The sequence below is a fragment of the Sciurus vulgaris genome (assembly GCF_902686455.1).
Source record: "Sciurus vulgaris genome assembly, chromosome: 18".
NCBI classification, from domain to species: domain Eukaryota; kingdom Metazoa; phylum Chordata; class Mammalia; order Rodentia; family Sciuridae; genus Sciurus; species Sciurus vulgaris.
In genome coordinates this window covers 34,491,123-34,511,036 of record NC_136479.1, presented here as the reverse complement: position 1 = coordinate 34,511,036, position 19,914 = coordinate 34,491,123, and the positions used below count along the sequence as shown (strand labels likewise).

The 19,914-nt window shown below is 57.8% G+C and overlaps 1 protein-coding gene across 3 annotated transcripts in view; it reads left to right on the top strand.

The window, feature by feature from the left end:
• SRRM3 (serine/arginine repetitive matrix 3) overlaps positions 1-19,914 on the top strand; it is a 53,613-nt gene that overhangs the window by 18,142 nt on the left and 15,557 nt on the right. For all 3 annotated transcript variants that reach the window (XM_079121644.1, XM_079121643.1, XM_079121645.1), the window contains exons 2-9: positions 3,126-3,397; positions 9,252-9,353; positions 16,727-16,855; positions 16,932-17,012; positions 17,400-17,429; positions 17,849-17,911; positions 18,021-18,056; positions 19,680-19,730. In XM_079121644.1, the coding sequence (XP_078977770.1) occupies positions 3,165-3,397; positions 9,252-9,353; positions 16,727-16,855; positions 16,932-17,012; positions 17,400-17,429; positions 17,849-17,911; positions 18,021-18,056; positions 19,680-19,730 (725 nt within the window). In that variant the 5' untranslated portion in view covers positions 3,126-3,164. The remainder of the gene's footprint in view (positions 1-3,125; positions 3,398-9,251; positions 9,354-16,726; positions 16,856-16,931; positions 17,013-17,399; positions 17,430-17,848; positions 17,912-18,020; positions 18,057-19,679; positions 19,731-19,914) is intronic.

Here is a 19,914-nt window from a genome sequence, read left to right as displayed (position 1 = left end):
GTGCCCATGAGCAGTGACTCTGGGAACAACTAGGAGCGAGTGGGGAGAATCCCAGGACGGGAAGGGCAAGTAGGAGAACGAGGAGGCCAAGAGGTGGAGGCCATGGCAGGCGTGAGGCTGGACCAGGAGGCGGGGCTGGGCCACAACTTTGAGCCAAGGGACAGGCCTGGGAGGCTGACCCAGGGCACAGCATTGTCTGGTGTGCACCCCTGGACTGATCTGCCATGTACCGACAGAGGACGGATGGATGGGCAGAGGTCTAGGGCAGGGAGGATGACAGGATGCTGGGGTGGCGCACCAGAGGGAGGCGCATGGATGGAGATGGTGACAGGGAGGAGAGGACATGGATGCCTGGGCCTGGGCTGGGAAGGGGGGATGAGGGGTCAAACTTGGCAACAAGTGAGCTGAGGGGGAGCCGGGCCATGAGGGTCCTCCAGCGCCACTCCTGTCCATGGCTCAGGTGCACCGGAGATGGAGGGGCCACGTCAGCCCGGCAGGGTGAGCAGGGCTCCCTCAGCCCCGGTGACCCTGCTGTAGCTCCCAGAAGGAGCTCTGGTAAAACAGGGCTCAGGCGGGTCTAAGGGCAGAGGTGGGAGCCTGCAGGGTGTGGAGGTGGGGAAGGTGGTTAGAGGAATTGCTTGTTTGTAAGCCCCAGGAACCCCCTCTCCAAGCCCCCAGAACCCCTATATCCAAGCCCCCTGAACCCCCTCTCCAAGCCCCCAGAACCCTCTCTCCAAGCCCCCAGAACCCTCTCTCCAAGCCCCCAGAACCCTCTCTCCAAGCCCCAGAACCCCCTCTCCAAGACCCCAGAACCCCCTCTCCAAGCCCCAGAACCCCCTCCTCAAGACCCCAGAACCCCCTCTCCAAGCCCCAGAACCCTCTCTCCAAGCCCCAGAACCCCCTCTCCAAGCCCCAGAACCCCCTCTCCAAGCCCCAGAACCCTCTCTCCAAGCCCCAGAACCCCCTCTCCAAGACCCCAGAACCCCCTCTCCAAGCCCCAGAACCCTCTCTCCAAGCCCCCAGAACCCCCTCTCTAAGCCCCAGAACCCCCTCTCCAAGCCCCAGATCCCCCTCTCCAAGCCCCAGAACCCTCTCTCCAAGCCCCCAGAACCCCCTCTCCAAGACCCCAGAACCCCCTCTCCAAGCCCCTGAACCCCCTCTCCAAGCCCCGGAACCACCTCTCCAAGCCCCTGAACCCCCTCTCCAAGCCCCGGAACCCCCTCTCTCAGCCCCTGAACCCTCTCTCTGAACCCCGGAACCCCCTCTCCAAGTCCCAGATCCCCCTCTCCAAGCCCCAGAACCCTCTCTCCAAGCCCCAGACCCCCTCTCCAAGCCCCAGATCCCCCTCTCCAAGCCCCAGAACCCTCTCTCCAAGCCCCCAGAACCCCCTCTCCAAGACCCCAGAACCCCCTCTCCAAGCCCCAGAACCCCCTCTCCAAGACCCCAGAACCCCCTCTCCAAGCCCCAGAATCCCCTCTCCAAGCCCCCAGAACCCCCTCTCTAAGCCCCAGAACCCCCTCTCCAAGACCCCAGAACCCCCTCTCCAAGACCCCAGAACCCCCTCTCCAAGCCCCAGAACCCCCTCTCCAAGACCCCAGAACCCCCTCTCCAAGCCCCAGAACCCCCTCCTCAAAACCCCAGAACCCCCTCTCCAAGCCCCAGAACCCTCTCTCCAAGCCCCAGAACCCCCTCTCCAAGCCCCAGATCCCCCTCTCCAAGACCCCAGAACCCCCTCTCCAAGCCCCCAGAACCCTCTCTCCAAGCCCCCAAAACCCCCTCTCCAAGTCCCCAGAACCCCCTCTCCAAGCCCCTGAACCCCCTCTCCTGAGGAGTCTGGATGATGCTCCCAAGCAAGGCAGGGATCAAAGTCTCAGAGAGGGACAGGGACATCTCAGGGTCACTCAGCAAGGAGCGGAGGGCAATGGCCCAGAACCCAGGGTCTTGGAACTCAGGGGCAAGGACATGTGAAGGAGCTTCTGTCCTCATTACCACGCTCCTCTGTCTCCTTCAATCCCCCTGTCATTCCCAGTCCCCTTTCTGCCTCTGGTTTCTGACTGTCCCCTCCCCAGCACTCTGAGGCCAGCAAGGGGAAGGTGTTGGGGGTGCTGGGAAGGCCCCCTCCTGGGTATCTAGGCAGCCCAATCCCTTCTCCTCTTTCTACTTTCCTCCTCCCCTTCCTCCTCACCCCTCCCACTCCCTGGGAATGAGGCCTCCCAGTTGCTTAGCAACCAGCAGAGCCTTGGAAAAAGAAAATGAAAATAGCTCAGGAGGTGCCTCCCCCTGTTAAGGTAGAGGCTCTTGGTGTGTTGGTGGGGGGGCCATGTCTTACTTTGGATGTAGCCCAGAGTTGTACCCAAGAAGCCAGGGCTTCTTATCTCTAAGCCATGTTTACGCCCACTATGAAAGGATTTGACTGCCTGGAAAGCTAATGTCAATGTCATCTTTGGTCACATTATTAGAAGCAGTGTTTCCAGGACGAAGGAGGTGACAGACCTGTGGCCTGCAATGTGGGGGAGACCCCCACCTGGATGATGGCATAGAGAAATTAGCCTGATCGCTATGGGGATTGAAAAGTACATCTGGCCTGGGAACCTGGAGAAGGCCCCAGCTTCCCATATCTGCAGGGCTGCCCTGGGTAAAGCCTGGGAGGTAGAAGCGCCTGTAGTCTTGACCCTACTAGACAGAGCCAGGTCGGCGGGCTGGGGTGTGTGTGAATGGTTTAAGCTGAGCCTGAAGGAAAAACGATAAATAAATAAAACTAACAGAGATTCCGAGTTGCCTTGTTGACTGGGGACTCAGCAGTGGGTGACCCAGGCATCTGCACAGGGCAGAGGGGTGGCCCTAGGTAGTCACCAGGTCCCTGGGGATGACGCAGGCCCAGCCTACAGCCTGTACAGGCCATCTAATCCAGCCTGCACCCCACTTCCAGATGGGGACGGCGCAGCCAACCCCATTCATGCCCTGAGGTGTGACCCAAAGGTGCAACCTGTCATCTGTGCGCTCTGGGCCTGAGAGGAAGCGGATTAGAGCCGTGAGCGCCCGTCAATCTCCAGGATTAACTCGCAGAAGGGAGCTTAGCAGGTGGCCCAGAAGTGACCATCCCGCCTCGGGTCTCTGTCCCGCAGGGCCGGCGGCCGAGGTCAGCGGCTCCGGGGCCACCCGCCATGTCCTCCACCGTCAACAACGGGGCGGCCAGCATGCCATCCCCACCCGACGCCGCCAACGGCTTCCCGCAGCCCGGAGCCTCGTCGGGGGCCTGGCCGCGGGCAGAGGAGGAGCCGCGCGCCGCGGAGCCGGGCCTGGTGAAGCGCGCGCACCGCGAGATCCTGGACCACGAGCGCAAGCGGCGCGTGGAGCTCAAATGCATGGAGCTGCAGGAGATGATGGAGGAGCAGGGGTGAGTGAGGCGGGGGGGAGCGCGGGACCAGGCGGCCCGGCCAGCGGGGGCCAGCCTCGTGGATCCGCTGGGCAACCATGGCAAGCCCAGCCCATCCTTCGCTGGCCCCTTCCTATTCAGCCTACGAGCTGCCTTTGGAGCTGCCTTAGAACACCCGCTGGGGCGGGGCTCTGGATTCACAGAAGTCAAGGAGACACAGTCCCCACCCCCAGAAACACCCAGCCCCCAGGGGGAGCATGTAAACATCAATGACAAGTCCAGCCCCATGGCCCCCACACTTGTAATCTCAGTTTCTCCGGAGGCTGAGGCAGGAGGATTGCAAGTTCAGGGCCAGCCTCAGCAACCCTGTCTCAAAATAAAAAATAAAAAGGGCTGGGGCTCTAGCTCGGTATAGCACCACTAGGTCTGAGGCCTTGGTTTCCCCATCTATAAAATGGGTGGATCAAGCTGCCAAGCCAGTCCTGCAGCCAGGCAAGAAAACACTTAGACACTTAGTATGTGCCAGGGGTGACTATGGTTTCAGCAAAGGAATCACCTGCTGGGTTCAGGTCACTTCCTATCCTCAAAGACGCCCTCCCACCTCCACGTACCATCGCAGAACAGAAACAAGCAGGTTAACATCCACCACCAGGCAGACTAGAATTGTGGTTATAGGACATGAGGGGTGAGGGCCAAGCACTTCTGGGGCCCCAAGGAGAGATCCTGGGAGCAGAGGGAAGGCTGGCAGGGAACAGGACATTTGAATGGACTCTGAAGGATGAGCAGGAGCTTGTCACACCGAGGAGGAGAGGTAGCAATTCCAACCAGTCAGTAAAGGCTGGGGACATGCGCACACGTTCCCAAGTCTAAGGGAGGCCAGAAGCCCTCACTCGGGGGCTGGAGGCACAGACACAAAGCTGTTCCCGTCTGTGCAGCTCCAGGGACAGCCGGGGCCCCAAAGCTCCCTTTGGCATCTGCCCTGAGTGCATGGAAAACGTGGACCACCTGCCGCAGGGGGCCACCTGTGCCCAGGATCGGGATCTGGAGCTACAGGGGGCCCAGACACCGCCTGAGGCCAGCAGTTCTTCCAAACCGCTTGTGTCTGAACACACAGGCCTCCTGGGCTCCCCAGGAGGCGGCCAAGACAGGGGAGCATCTCTGCAGAGCTAGAGACATTAAAGCTCAGAGATAGCCACTTGCTGAAGGTGGGCCAAGGCTGAGCCTCTACTTAGCTTCCGGGGCAGCCGCAGGCGGGGCTGCTGGCAGGTAGAAGAAACTGAGCAAGGCAGAGCTCACCTCTGGCAGGGACCAGGTAGGACGGAGGAGGCTCCTGCAGAGAGGGATGGCTGAGAGGGAGGATGCAGAGGGCAGAGAAGAGGCCTCCAGCTGGCGGTGAACCACAGGGATGGGCTGCGGGTTCAGGAAAAGGGAATGAAATCCCAGGGGCTGGGTTAGGGCGTGGGGCAGAGCATCCTCTGCAGAGAGCGCCTCAGGACCTTTATTAAACCTGCCAACCCTGCTGAGCTGGAGACTCCAGGGCTGTGGGACAGCAGGTGATGTGGGTGGGGGACAGGACTACAGGGACAGAGAGGGAACAGCCTCACCCACTTCCAGCCCTCCTCCCCTGCCCTGCCCACCCTCCGCGCCCCCACTGCAGCCCTCCTTTTCACTGACCTTCCCTTTGCAGAGCCCATGCTGTCCCTCATCCCCAGGGCCCCTCCCTCCTGAGCCTGAGCAGAGCGGGAAACACCCACTAGATCTCAGGATGTGGTCAGGGTCCCCCCTGCCCGAGTCCTCCTCCAGGGGATCCCTAGACTGGCATCTCCTCTGAAAGCTGGAGTTGCCCTTCCCCACCTTCCTGTCCTTCAGTGGCCGTGTGACCTGGTGGGGAGTGGGACACAGCCACTCTGAGTCCAAGCCGTGAGTGACCTTGGCCAAGCCACAGCTTCCTCGCCTGTACCACAGGCAACCTGCCTTCTGGGGCTGTTCTGGGGGCCCACTGGACCGAAGCACAGACCCCACCAGTCCCCGCCAAGTGCTCAGTAAACACATAGGGACTCAACTCCGTTATAAAATCTAGTCACTGATGTTCATGTCTGCCAATATGGGTTCATTCGCACTTGACAAATATCGCCACCAGTCACAAGCAGACAGGCTCGCTGGCCCCATTAAAAAGCAATCCCTGCCCTTAATGTTGATGGATGGATGGCTAATTTGCTGGCAATTGATGCCGCACTTGACGTCACCTTCCCAGCAGCCTCTGCACACAGCTGTGGGGACCAGGGCCACAGAGCCCCAGCGTTGAGCCCCTCACCCTACCCACCTCTTGCCGTGGTGCTCCTTATGAGGACAGCTTGGTTCTGCCCCTAGCTGGGCTGTGGGCCGTGAGCCCCTCCTCTCCCTGTTCTGTTTGCTCATCTGTAAAATGGGGATGAAGCCACCACACCCTCGGAGCTGGGTAAAGATGATCATGTTAAAAGCACAGACTGGGCCAGGACAGGCAGGACCAAACATTTCCTTCCCGGGAACCTCACCTGCCTCTGCCCTAGTAAGTGACCCGGGAAGACCCCAAAGCCACAAGGAATTTGGTGAGTCCTTCCTTCAGGGCCTGCAGAAGCCTGAGGGCTGGAGGAGCACCCAAGCCAGGAGGCTGGGCATGGAGGCCGACATCAGTGCCCGCCCCAACCCCACTCTCCACCTCTGACTTGGAGCCTGAGGCTTTGGCCAGGCCAGCCAGGCCTTCTTCACAGCCTTAGGGTGGCAGGGCTGCCACCTCCTCAGGGAGTGTGGTTTGGGTAGCAGCCTCCCTGCCCCCATATCAGCCTTAGCCTTCTGGAAAAGCAGAGAGAGGAGGCCCAGGTGATTCCTGAAGCCCTGGCGCCACACTGATCTGGCAGAGGTCTGGGCTGAAAAAAGGCAAGGAAACTAGACCCTCTGTCCCCACTTCACTGGAACAAATAAGCTTCAGTTGCTACCATTTACTGAGCACCTACTATATGCCGAGCTCTGTGCAAAGTGCTTTAAGGGCAGCACCTACCTCAAACCTCATGACAACCTTATTAGGCTGGTCATGTCCCCATTGCATGGATGTAAAAGGTAAGGCTAGGGAAACTGTACAGATTTGCCCAGGGCACAGAGCTAGTAAGTTGGGGTGCCAGGACTGAAACAGGACTACCTAGCTCTACTGCCTGTCCCCTCAATGATGGTCCCTCATGGCCTTGGCAGAGAAAGTTGAGCCTCAGTGATCTGGAGGAAGGAGAGAGGCAGAGGTGGCAGCCACACTTGAGATCTCTGTGCAATAACCAGGTGACATCCCTGGTCCCTCAGCTTCTCCCAGCAAGACACTCCAGGGCAGGAAAACCCTCCCCAAGTCTCTGAGCTGGTTCAGACCAACACTGCCGCCCCCAACGGTGCCTGGGCTGGGTAGCTTGCCCGCGACCTACTGGCTCTGGGGTGAGTTCCAGGCCCCAGCACATGGGCCAGTCCAGGTCTCAGAGAAACCCACCTCCCAGTCACTGCATGCTCCACAGACCCCCAGCTATGGGGGTTCCGACCCTGCTCTGCAGCCCCACCCGAGCACCTGTAGAGCTGGCCCAGCCTCGCTCTGAGCTGTCTCCTCCCCAGTCCTGCCTGGCCCAGGGTCTCAGGCCAGTGCCTCCGTCTCCCTCCCAGGGGTCTATGAGTCAGGGGCCAAGTGCCATTTGTCTCTGCATTGTCTTTGTAACAATGACAAGTGAGTGTCCTGAGGAGAAGGTGACATGGAGCAGTTGTTCTGTGCCTCCGTTGCTCAGAGAGAAGCCACCAATCCTTTCTGGGCCCTGGGACAGTCCAACTGGCCAGACCAACAAGTAGCCAGGCCAACAGGCCTCCCAGGAAATGCTGAGACTGAGATCTGCTGCGCTAGGCGGGGCCCAGGGGCTGTGAAGCTGGGTGAGAGGCCTCAGCACAGGGAGGCCTGCACCCACCCCAGCAGACCAGGACCCTGTCCTCCCTATCACAGCTGCACCGAAGCCTGAGCCTGCAGAGTCGGGTCAGGGACAGGCTAAGAAGGAGCCAGTACCCCTGATCCAGCCCCCATGCCTTTCAGTGGGGCCCCCTGCATCCTCCCTCCCAGATCACTCTTGTCGGCTGCTTTCCCTCCCCTCTCAGGTCACTCTGACTCACCATCGCCTACGTGAATCTGGACAGTGGCTCGATGCCAGCCTGCCTGCTCCCAGGTCCCTGTCCCCACTGTGTCCAGCTCCCTATCCTCCAGCCACACAGCACTGGAACCATCTTCAAACTCTCCAGTGCGTCTCCCTTACCAGCTACTCATTTATCAGAACACTTTGGATGCCACAGCATGGCAGGCATGATGCCAGGCACTGGGGACATCACAGCCAACTAGACAGATAGCCCATGCCCTCAGGGATCTCCAGGCCAGTGCAGGATACAGACAAGTCAAGAGATAATTACTGGAGCAGGAAGCACCTGCCAGGGTCTGGGAGGACTAGGTTGCTATGGAAACACAAATGCGGACACAGAACTGGTCAGGGGGACCCATCCTGCTGTCGACATCCAGAGAGGCAAGTCTTTGTGCTTGAGCTATGACCGGTTCCACAACCTGGAAGCTGATCTACCAGTCAAAGGATGCGTGTGTTTGTTTTAAGGCTCGAAACTTGCTAACTTGCTGTCCTGCTAATGTTTGTGGAAGGAGTGCAGGAAAAGATAAAGGAGGAAAGAGAGACGAGGTCCTTGCGAGAGAACAGCATACCATTTTCATAGAGGGACTAGTGGGAGGGTTGGCCCTGTCATTGGGACAGACACAGGATGTGATCAGATGGCAGAGGCCAGGAAAGTGCTGTCACAGAGCTGCAGAGAGAGCATGATGGAGACCCCAGGGCCGGGTGCTGGGGGTGGGGAGGAGTGGATAGCTCTTCCCTTTAGCCCCTAGTCCGAGTCTGAGCTCCAGGAGGGAGAACAAGGGCAGAGAAGCCAGGAGCTTCCATTCCAGGCCCAGATTTCTTCCACCCCTCTCAAGCCAGCAGCAGAGGCAGGCAATGGATGTTCCATGAGGACCCAGGCAAGCCCCTTGGCAGCCTTGATCTTGCAGAGGTCAGCCTGCTCTGAGGACCTGCCAAGGCTGCTGTGAGGATCAGCTGTCAGTGAGACCAAGAGAGCAGAAAAGGCCATGCCTGCCAGGCACGGTGGCGCTAGCCTGTAATCCCAACAGCTCGGGAGGCTGAGGCAGGAGGACTGCAGGTTCAAGGCCAGCCTCAGCAACTTAGCAAGGGCCTCAGCAACTTAGCCAGACCCTGTCTCAAAATAAAAAATAAAAAGGACTGGGGATGTGGCTTAGTGGCTAAGCATCCCTGGGTTCAATTCCTGGTTAAAAAAAAAAAAAAAAAAAAAAGGTGGGGACATGCCTGTGTCCCAGCCAGGATCCTCACTTCTCCTGAGAAACGTCCCCGAGATGTTAGACAGCGACCTCTGAGGCTGGAGTCTGGCACACCCCGGGTCAGCTCTCCCACCTCTGGGAGCAACTCTTTGGTTTGTCTGTTACTTTTCTGTTGCTTCTCTCAGCTACTCAGGCTGGCCCTGAACTCCCTGGCTAGGTGAGGCTCCACTTCCCATGTCACTGGGACTAAGGCCACGCCTGGCTTAACTCCTCCCTCTGGCTGATGGAGTATGGGTGGTCTGTTTGGGCGGTTGGTTGCTGGCCCGGTGCACATGGTCAGGCCTTGAGCTTCCTCAGTGCAGAGGGCCTGGCAGGGTTCTGTGGCTTCAGACAGGTTCTCGCCAGCTGGGGGTGCCCTTGTGACCATGGGCTGGGGAAGAGGCAAAGGGAGGGAGCACAAGCCAGGAAAGCAGCCCTTCAGCTCCCTGTGCCCCACAGGTACTCGGAGGAGGAGATCCGGCAGAAGGTGGGGACGTTCCGGCAGATGCTGATGGAGAAGGAAGGAGTGCTCACCAGGGAGGACCGGCCTGGAGTCCACATGTGAGTGCTCCCTGGGAGGGGCAGGCTCTGGCACAAGGGAGCCAGAGGGCCCGTCCAGGTCCTCCCTCAGGTGGTGGGGCCCAGGTGGGTGGAGGAGGGGAGAGTGTGGACCCTGCTGACTGGGAGCTCTGGCCTGGTCCAGCACACAAGTCAGGGACACCTGGGTGTCACCAAGGGCCTCCCCCTGCCTGTCCCATCTTCTATCTAAGGCTCAGCTGTGGGAGGGGTGGGAGACACAGCCCACAGGGAATCCTGGGCTGCAAATGAGGAAACTCCAGAAATGCTCTGACCCCAGCGTTATCACTGGCTGGCCACATGACCCCAGAGCCAACATGTGCTCCAAAAGGTGGAAACCCACACACCAGTGCCAAAGGCTCAGCAGGGCACGAGGGTGTGGGCTCCCAGGAGGCCTCACCTCTGCAGCCTCAGGATGGGGCGCAGTGGTGAGCTGTGGGTTGCACAAACAGGGAAGTTGCAGAGAGGTAGATCTGGACTCAGATCAGAGTGGACTGTGCATCACTTGCAACCATGAGGAAGATGGGTCAGGTGGCGTTAGGTGGGTGGGCACAGGCTGTGCCTGCTGGAGTCCAGTCATGACTGGAGGGTTGGCCCAGCTCCGCGCCTACCAGGTGGCACGTGCTCGGGCTGTCATTGCATCCTCTTGAATGGGCCCTCCCCTTCCTAGCGTCCAATTTCCTCAGCAGCACCAGCATCCCGGGCTTCTCTGGCTGGAAGTGTAGGACAAGAACCCCAGTGGGGACTTCCCTACCACCTACTGCATTGCCAGGACCGACTATGTTCCAAGTTGCCTAATTAGACCTCATGTCTCTGGCCAGGATTGTAGCGAAAGCAGTCAGTCAACCTCAGGTTTGGCAGGGAGTTCAAGGGTGACCTCAGGGAGCTAGGCTCAGCCTCCTCTCTGGACCCCAGGTGAGGATCCAGGGGTGGCCAACACCAAGTCCTTCTCTTCAGCCTCCCAGAACTCAGAGCCGCCACACCATCCCCTATCTTCACAGGCAGGGTGGGCCCTTCTCCTCCCTTCTCATCTTCCTGACAACCAGATTCTCTCTGATGCTACCACCAACCAAGAAGATCCTGGCTTTCTGAACTGTGCCCCCTCAAACAGCCCCAAGGCCCCTCTAGAAAGTCATCCATGCTTTCCTCTCCCATCCGGTGGGAGCAAGAACGAGAGACCTTCTGGATTCTACTTTTCCCACTTTCTCAGAACCTTCCCTGTGACAACTGCCCCCCTCGCTCAAGCTAGCAGTTCTTCCCTTTCTTGGGTTCCTTCCTCTTAGCCTAATTCCAATCCCAAAGAAGACATCAACCCTGCTTTTTAGTTTACCTACAGCCCCACGTTTTCCTTTCCTTTATCGGCCTGTTTCATAAGGAGTGTATGGTACCCATTGTCTCCACTTCTATAAACCACAGAGATCTGGCTTCGGCCCCCATGACTCTGAGGTCTGCGTGGCCAGGCCACCTGGGCTCCGCTTACCCTGGCACATGGCTTCTCTGCAGGCCGTGGCAGTCACCTCTGTAGTACACCCTTCCTTACTGGACACCAGAACATCATGCTACTGCAGCATGTGCTGCCACTGTGCTTCCCCTTCTGGAAGCCACGTTCCCCTCTGCTCCCAGGATGCAGCTCTCCATGAATTTCCTCTGCCCCTCTGATGGCTTCTGCTGAGTCCCCTTCCCCTGTCCATAACCCAGAGGTTGGTTTTCCACCATGCTGTCAGTTTCAGGACAGAATCTTTATCATTTCTTTGCTTGTATATTGTACCTAGAACAGTGTGGCTTGCCCTGTTTTCCCCGAAGCCCCGGTTTCTCCATTCATGTAGCAAGAGAGGAGTCGTCTTACCCTTCAGGCAGCTTAAATGGTATTAAAATAGTATTCCCAACAATGAACGCAACCGCTGAAGCAGCTGGCGGCCAGTGCCTGGGACAAAGACTGAGGGGAGCTGTCCGTGGTGCTGAATCCAGGCTGCCCTGGTCAGAGGCAAAGAGGCGGCCTTGATGGAGGGCAGGCCACAGTTCCTAGGGACCCAGCATCTGATTAGGTCTTTGCTTCTTAGCTCACTTCTTAGAAGGGGGATGGGAGAGAGCGCACAAGCTCTGGAGACAGACACCACGTGGCCAAACCTCTAAGTTCCCAGTGAACCCCGTGGGATCCCAGTTCCACTAGACCCTACTGTGTGACTTGGGCAAGTCCTTGACTTCTCTGGGTCTCCAGTGATTTATCTATGAAATGGAGATGTGAGTGCCTACGTCACAGGGTTGTTGAGGAAATTAAATGAGACAGCGTGCGGGGGGGATCAAAGCCTGGCAGACGGCAAACACACACGTCACCACTAGAAAACCACCACCACCATCCCAGGTACTCAGCTGACCTTGATTTATTCCCTTCTGCCCGGCTATCTTCATCTGCCAACTGGGGGGATCCCCCCAGGGCCTATGAAGCCCTCTGACCTCCAGCAGTCCCTGTATCTTTCCTTTGTACCTCACGCTCCCTGCATTGTAGACTATGGGGACACGGAGAAATTTGATGCCCTCCTAGATTTAAATGACAAAGCCAGACCACCCTGGGGGTTTTGAAGGACTATAAGAGCACAGGTTGGCTTCATCACAGGGGCAGGGTCACTTCTGGAGCTTTCTGTCCCCAGGGGCTGTCCTTCTTCCCTAGGTTAACTGGTTTGAGTGACAGCTCCTTATGACAGTCACCTCTGTAGTCCACCCTCCTTACTGGACACCAGAACATCATGCTACTGCAGTGTCTAGATACGACTCCATATATAGTGGGGATCAAGTGGAATGAGATGAGCAGGTATTTGGGAACCCTTCCCTTTAGGAGGTGGAACTGCAGAGACACTAACAAGACAGCTGGACTTAAACTGGATTGTGGGGGAGGTGAAGGGGCGAAGGAGTGAGGTGCCGAAAACAGAGCAGCTTTTGGCTCTGGAGGTTGCTTGGATGTGGAGAGTCCTCTTTAGCCACCTGTGGCTCCTTAGCACCCAAGAGACCAAGCCTGGGTTCCTTTGCCTGGTGTACAAGCCTCCCTGCTCTGGAGCCCTGGCCCCATCTACCCTCTTGGCATCGGCCAGCCTGACTGCTTGCTGTTCCTCCGAGTCCTGCACATTTCCACTTTTATTCTGGTCCCCAGCCCCCAAACACTGTAGTCCCCTCCACGTGGGTTCAAGTACACCTATACACACACACCCCACCATACACGAGCCTTTAAAAACCACATTGCTTATCTCCCTGGGGGAAAATTGTCTCTTCTCCTCTTCTGAGCACATCCAGTGTTTCCTGTGCTTCTCCTGGCTGCCTGCGATTCTTATTTCTTCCCCAGTCCAACAAACATTGTTTTCATAGTTAGATAACAAAATCCTGGGAAAGACGGTTTGTGAAAAACAGTACTCATAAGCTGCTTCCTTACATGAACAGAAGAACCAAATGCCAGGCTTCCCCCCACCCCACTCCAACATAGCTGATGTTGTACAGAGTATGACCTCTCTGTTCCTCCTTGTTTCAGCCACAAGATGGGAATATTAATGATGGTCCCCGTGTCACAGAGCACCCAGTGATCAAATGTGATGAGTACATGCTAATTGATGGGAGAGTGCCTGTCACCTGGGCTGTAATTATAACAGGCAGCAGCTCACCATGTGGTGCTAGAGCTGACCCCTCCTGTTCCCACTCTAACCAAGGTCCGTGACAGTCCTGGCACGCAGGCTGAGTGACTGGGCAGAGAGGGCAGTCCCTGTGCCTGGAATCCCCCCTCTTTCTGGATGCGTTCATCAGTCCATTGGCCGTGATGCTCCAGGCTAATGGGAACCAGCGGAAGTTAATTAGCAACACTGCGGGCCTAAGGAAGAGCACATGACATGAGGTCTCGGGGTCTGAGCTCTGCCGGGTGGCAGGACCAACATGTCCTCGTAGGGCTCTGTTCCCACCACAGTACATCTTCTGTCCCTCAGCAGCAGACTGCACCTGCTTTGGTCAGTTCTTCGGGGCTCATTTTGTTAGCACAGTGGGGCGCCACCTCCTCTGCCCACTCCATGGACATGATGAGGGTCAGCTAGGTAACGAACATGAATTTAAGAGCATAAAATGCTAAACACACGTGGTGCACACATCCACAGCTGTCCCCATGAAGTAGGGAGGGTCAAGCTAAAAGCCCAGCTCTGGATACGGTCTATGGCAGGGAAGGCCCACCAGCAAATTCAAGGGCTGTCCTGTCTGCCCGTGAATTCTCAAAGCCAGGTGTAGCTGGGCACAGTGGCACATGCCTGTAATCCCAGCTGCTTAGGAGGCTGAGGCAGTCCAAAGCCAGCCTCAGCAATTTAGCGAGGCCCTGTCTCAAAATGCAGAAAAGGGCTGGGGATGTGGCTCAGTGGTTAAGTGCCCCTTGGTTCAATCCCTAGTACTGGAAAAAAATAAAAGGCCAGTTGCACAGCTGAACTTAATATTTGCCTTAAAGGTCCCAACTCTACAGGAACTAGTCCTTTCTCTCTCTGGGTCTGTTTTCCCATCTATAAAATGGGTACAGGGACAAGAAAAGAGAACCTGGGGTTCTAACCCTGTGAAACCCCCCTCCCCAAACAGATGTAGTGGAACCAGGAGCACAAAGCCAGCAAAGGGGGCTGAGGTGGTAGCTCGGTGGCAGGGCACATGGTCAGCATGCTCAAGCCCCGAGTTTGATCCTCAGGACCACAGAACAAAACCAGCAATAGAAGCCTCAGTCCATATCCATTTTTATCCCTGGAATTCCCAGGACAGGGCTGGGAACGTGGCTCAGTGGTGGAGCAGTTGCCTAGCATGTGTGAGGGCCTGGGTTCAATCCCCAGCACTGGAAAAAAACAGACAAACCAAAAAAAAAAAAAAAAAAAAAAAAAAAAAAGCCCAAGAAGATGAAGGATTTGAGACCTTGCCTGTCCTGAGCCTGCTTACCTTAAGCTCATCCTCCAATGCTCCCCAGCAGATAAGACCCCTACAGTCTCCATCTAGCAGGGACAGGAAAGTGAGAGACACCCTCTCTAAGAGGGTGGATGGGGGAGGCAGTAGAGGGTGGGGAGAAAATGTCCTCCAGGAGGTGCAACCCAGACTGAGCTATTTTATTTTGTAAATAACCTTCAGCATGTTCGCGTCAGGATCAACTGAAGCTCCCTCCCCCACTGGCTCACCCACATACTATCTGAGGTGCCCTTATGTTGCTAAAGACTATATTTTATGAGTCAGACATTCCTGTGTATGAGGAGCTGTGCAGTGGGCGACGGGCCCTAGGAGCATAGAGGGCTGGACAGGCGGAGGGAGTTGGAGATTCCAGGACAGGGACAGGAGGTAGGAGGCTACTGGCTTCAGGAAGAGCAACCCAGAGAGAAGCAGAGAGGTTTGAATGAAGGGATGTGGGGGTGTTTGACTCTGTGGGGGCAGGAGGATGACATGAGTCTCTCCTCCATCACCCCAGAAAAACCTTCCTACCACCATGTGACTCCAAGGCTGTCAGGGCCAGCTGGGTGTTTGGGAATTGGACGACATTCTTGAGACTGGCCTCAAGGCTAGATAAACCTGTCATATTTGGGTTACATTTTTTTCTTACCAAATTGGCCTTTAAATGGTCAATTAGAGGGTGCCTTGCTGGAGACTGGTCCCCTAAGACTCTTCTTCACCCCATGCCTGTGACCTGCCTCCTTTCACTCTGTCTCTTTTTTCTGCACCGCTGTGTCATTTCTCCCTGGAAGAGGCTTTGGTGTGTAGGTGCCAACAGAGGACCCCTGCCTGACAGTGGCTACCAGGTGCAGGCAGAACGGTCACAGGCCAGGACTCCTATCAGGGGCTTCACAGAGAGATGCTACTTAATCCTCCGCTCAAAGCTGGGACATTCTTTTCCTCCTTGCAGAGATAAGGACCTCCATCTGCCAGTCCAGTCATGCCTGGATTCAAACCCACCTGTGTGAATCCAAAGCTCATATCCTTAACACTCTGCATTCAAGCCCTGGCCTCCCTCCTGCTGTGCCCGGAAGGGTGAGCCAAGTGGGCGGCACCCAGGAGAGAAGGCAGTTCTCCTGAAACCAGGGCTGAGCCTCCCCCCTAGGAGGGGCCCCATCTGAGCCACTGTGGATGACAAATGGAAGATGAGGGTTCACCCCCCTGGAACCCCTGGAACCCATTCTAGTGATGCCAGGCCTCTGGAAAGCCACTTGTAAGCTTCTTTAGGGGGAAAAAAAAAAAAAAAATGTCCAGCATTCATTACCTCTGTGAATTTCCCCAAAAGTCCTGTAACAGTTATCACTCCATCTTGGAGAAGCAGCGCAGAGAAGGGCCTCACAGGGCTGGGGTGTAGCTCCAGGCTAGACTGCTTGCCTAGCGTGCACAGGGCCCTAGGTTCAATGCCCAGCATCAAAAAGGGGGGAGGGTGCAGGGCATATGACAGGTCCCAGGCCACACAGTGGCTCAGCGACGGCGCATGATGAGAGCTTGTCTGAGACTTCCAAAACCCACGCTCTTCCCCGGCTGCCTGTAGACAGGAAAACAAGGGCAACACCCTGAGAAAGACGGGGAGCGACAAACATCCGTGGCAGACAAGGACTAGGGGCTCCGCAGTTGAGCAGGGACGAGAGGTGGCGGGTCCCTGCTGAGTGAAGCAGGGACTTCTGCAAGACGGATGGAGAGTGCGGGAAGCCGCAGAGTGCTGAGGCCGGCACCCTCCGCCACTGGCGGGTGATTGATGAGGACAGCCCAGCAGCGGGAGATGAGCAGCGAGGCCTCAGGAGGCTGCAGAGGAGAGGCTATGAATATTTCAGAGGCTGAGGCAGGGCGGGAGCAGGAGGAGAGGAGGGGAAGAGGCACGGGCCATCAGCAGGGGGTAGGGGGCTCAGGGACTCAGAAAGACAGATGTCAACGAAGGGGAGCTCAGGAGGGAGCGAGAGTGGGGCTCAGTGAGGGAAGGAGGGCGGGGAGGGGCTCCGGAATAGGGCAGCGGGGGTCAACAGCTGGCTCAGTGAGGGGGCGGGGGCATAGGAGGAGACTCGGTGAGGAAGGGGCTCAGGAGCGAGGGCAGCCTGAGAGGGGTAGAACTTACAAGGGATGAGGGCTAAGTGGACGCCTGGGTGCTCCTCTTTCTCTTTGGCATACCTTGTCCCCGAAGGCTGGGGACCTAGAAAGGCAGACCGGGTTAGGTTACCCAAATCTCCGCCTGGTCTCGAAGGGTGGGGCCGCAGATCCCGCGCCCCGGCTCATGCCTCCCAGGCCTTTCCCTGGAGCCGCCGCCGCAACCCAAGGACCTCGGGGCCAGGTGAGCGCGCGGCGTCTAAGAATGGGCAGCGGGCAGGCGGTCGGCGGAGGCGGGTGGTCAGCGTCCTTGTCGCCGGCAGCGTGGCGGAGACTCCGCGGCCAACCGAGGGCGCAGAGCCGGGCCTGGAGTACGCGCCCTTCGAGGAGGACGACGGCCCAGTGGACTGCGACTGCCCGGCCGCCTGCTACCGCGGGCACCGGGGGTACAGGTGAGCGGCCGCCGCGGCGGGGGGGAGGGCAGCGCGGGGCCGCCCCGCTCACCGCCCGGCGCCCCTTCTCGCCCAGGACCAAGCACTGGTCCAGCAGCTCAGCGTCGCCCCCTCCCAAGAAGAAGAAGAAAAAGAAAGGCGGCCACCGGAGAAGCCGGTGAGAGAGGCGCAGGGCCCCGGGAGGGCGCGGGAAGGGCGGAGGTGCCCGTCCGTGAGCAACACCCATTTGTGAGCCCTGCCCTGTCTCAGCTCCTCCCACAACTCACCCCCTCCCCTCACTCAGCTCCTCCCCTTCGCTAGGCCCCGCCCCTCGTTGAGCCCCTTCCCTTCTCCGAGACCCCACCCCCCAGAACCCGACACACCGACCTTCCCTCCCGTGTTACCATCCCCCTGGCCCTCCCCCAAGGTTTCTGAACCCACCACCCCAAATGTGAGCTGCCTTATATGTTCTTCCCCCATGTCCTTGTCCACCCTTCCTTGCCCTGAGACCCTAGGGCCCCGATTAACGCGTCTATCTGTCCTTTCTCCTGACATCTACCCTCAGCAAAAAGAGGAGAATAGAGTCAGACTGCAGGTCAGTAATGAAGGTGGTGGGCAGGTTGGGGCCCAGGGTGGGACATGTCAGTGGGTGGGGGGGACCCCAAAGCCGCCCTGCAGATAGGAGGCCTGACATCTTAGGTCCTGGACTCTGGACACTGCCAATGTGCCAGCTTTTCCCCACCGAGGCTGGGAATCCCACCACTGGAGGCCCTAACCTTTGGGTTTCAACCACCCTAGCTTATAGTGCCAAGGGGCTCAGAAGAGTACCCAGGACCGAGGATGACTACCTGTAGGGACCTTGACAATCCAGTCTTTGGACCTGGGGTCACTCCACAATGGGGAGTTAGAATCCTAGAATCCCACTCCCAGCTTCCATACCCCAGGCCCCCAGGCTTTTACAGTCATTTCTAGCTCCCCTCCCCAGCTCACTAGAACCCACCCCTGTGTCCACAGCTGTGGGAGCGCCTCACCCCTGCGCAAGAAAAAGAAGAGTGTAAAGAAGCACCGCAGAGACAGGTACCTTACTGCCCCCCAACCCCGGCCTCCCCTCACTTCCCTGCACCCAGGACTGGGATCCCCAGGTCAAGCCAGGCTGGCTCAGGAGAGCTCCTTTATCACCACACAGGTCTGATTCCGGGTCCCGGAGGAAGAGGCGGCACAGGTGAGCAGTGCCTGTGTGGAGCACAGGGACAAGGGCGTAGGGTCCCTGAAGCCCACAGGAAGCCATGACAATGATGGGGGAGGGGATCATGGGTCTGGTCCAGCTCCAGCCTCCAACTCTGGGACTGCTTCCCAGAGCCAGGGGGTGGAGGGGAGTAGCAGGCAGACCAACTCTCTGCGACCTTTGTATACCCCAGGAATCAACTTTGACATGGGTGCCCCAAGAATTTCCAGTGTCCAAGGGGTGTGTCTGAGATGACCCCAGACGTGCAGGGAAAGCAGATGCCAGGCGGAAGGAAAGAGCGTTGAGGGCTCAGTGCATGCAGGAAACAGTGGGTAGACTGGGGCTAGAGGTGGCCTTTCTGAGGGGCAGGTACCAGTCCCCTGCAGGTCTGACTGCCAGGCCAGGGAGCTGCGTCCACCCAGGCCAGCATGGGCGCTGTAAGCAGGACAGTAGCTTATTCAGGACATATTGGGGGAGGGGAAAGGAGGAGAGGAGAGGAGAGGCCCAGGTAGATGCCCCAGAATGGCCAAGGGGGAGCACAGAGATGATACCAAGAAAGTAGGAAACAGCACAGCAGGGGAGGAGGGTGCCTGCCACCGGAGTTGTTCCCACGGTTGACTTCAGAGCCAGGCGTCCTTCCAGCAGCCCTGAGGAGGACCAAGTGCCTGAGACCATTGGGAAACACTGCTCCTTCCCCTGCAGTTTCCCCAATTTCCTGTCTTCCCTCCATCCCACCCACCCGCCACCCAAGCCTATGGGTCATTATGGGCCCCTCCTGTCCCGGGTGGCCGCCATCAGCATGGGTACTGGAAGTGAACAGGGCTAGGCCAACTCATGGGAAGACTGAGGTCTCCAGGAGGCGTGCAGCTTCCAGAGCTCAAACCCTCACCTCCTGGGCCTGCCTCCACTCGGTCTGCTCCTGGGGAAAAGGCATGTCGTCTTTCTTTGGATTGCTTCATTCTGGGATCAGAAGGACTGAAGGAATCTAGTGTCGCCAGTGAGGATGGGCTGAGAGGTGGCATCAGGGAGGGTGGCACCTATGGGGACTTGGGGCAGGTTGAGACCTTTGAGGAAACTTCTTGAACTTTTTGCATCAGAAACAGAAGGTGCTGAGGATGGGGGACATGCCCCAGAGAGCTATATGGGATGGGGTGGGCAACTTTGGGGAGGCCCTGAATATGGATCCAGAAGTCACTGAAAGGCAAGGCGATCGTGCCAAGAGAAACATCCCTATCCCAAAGCCCAGGTGAGCTGGCCCAGGGCCTGATCATGGCCTGAAAAGAGAGGGCACAGGGGCACAAAAGAGGTCTGAGGGGCCATCTTACCACAGTAGCTCATTAGGCGACCTGTCCCAAGAGATCTCTTAAGGCAAGGCAAGTCTCATCTTCATTCCTGCTAGACTTGAGCCCTGATGCTGCCAGATCCCCCCAAAACAACCCTCTTTTCCTTTTGGGACCTGGAAGCACCCTAGCAGGACGGGATGGTAGGTCCCTGCCAGCCAGGGAGGCTCAGGCCCTGGGAGGAACACATTTCAGGCCAGACCCAGGCACAGTTCTGCTCCAGAACTTCAAGGCCACATGCACCCCTGTGCTGCTCAGGCCTGGTCTCTGCTCCCTACAGATCTCGAAGCCCCAAGAGCAAACGGAAAGAAAAGAACAAAGAGAGGAAGAGGTGAGCCCCCCCTCCCCTCTCAGCAGGCAGCAAACTAGCCTTTTAGCATCACAGAATCAGGCCTCAAAGAGAGCTGGCCCATGGTGCCCACCTTGCCCAGATGGGATTTATCCCAGACCCAGAGAGGAAGCCAGGAGCCCCAGGTGAGCCAGCGGCACAGCTGGAACCCAGGCCATTGTCTCCC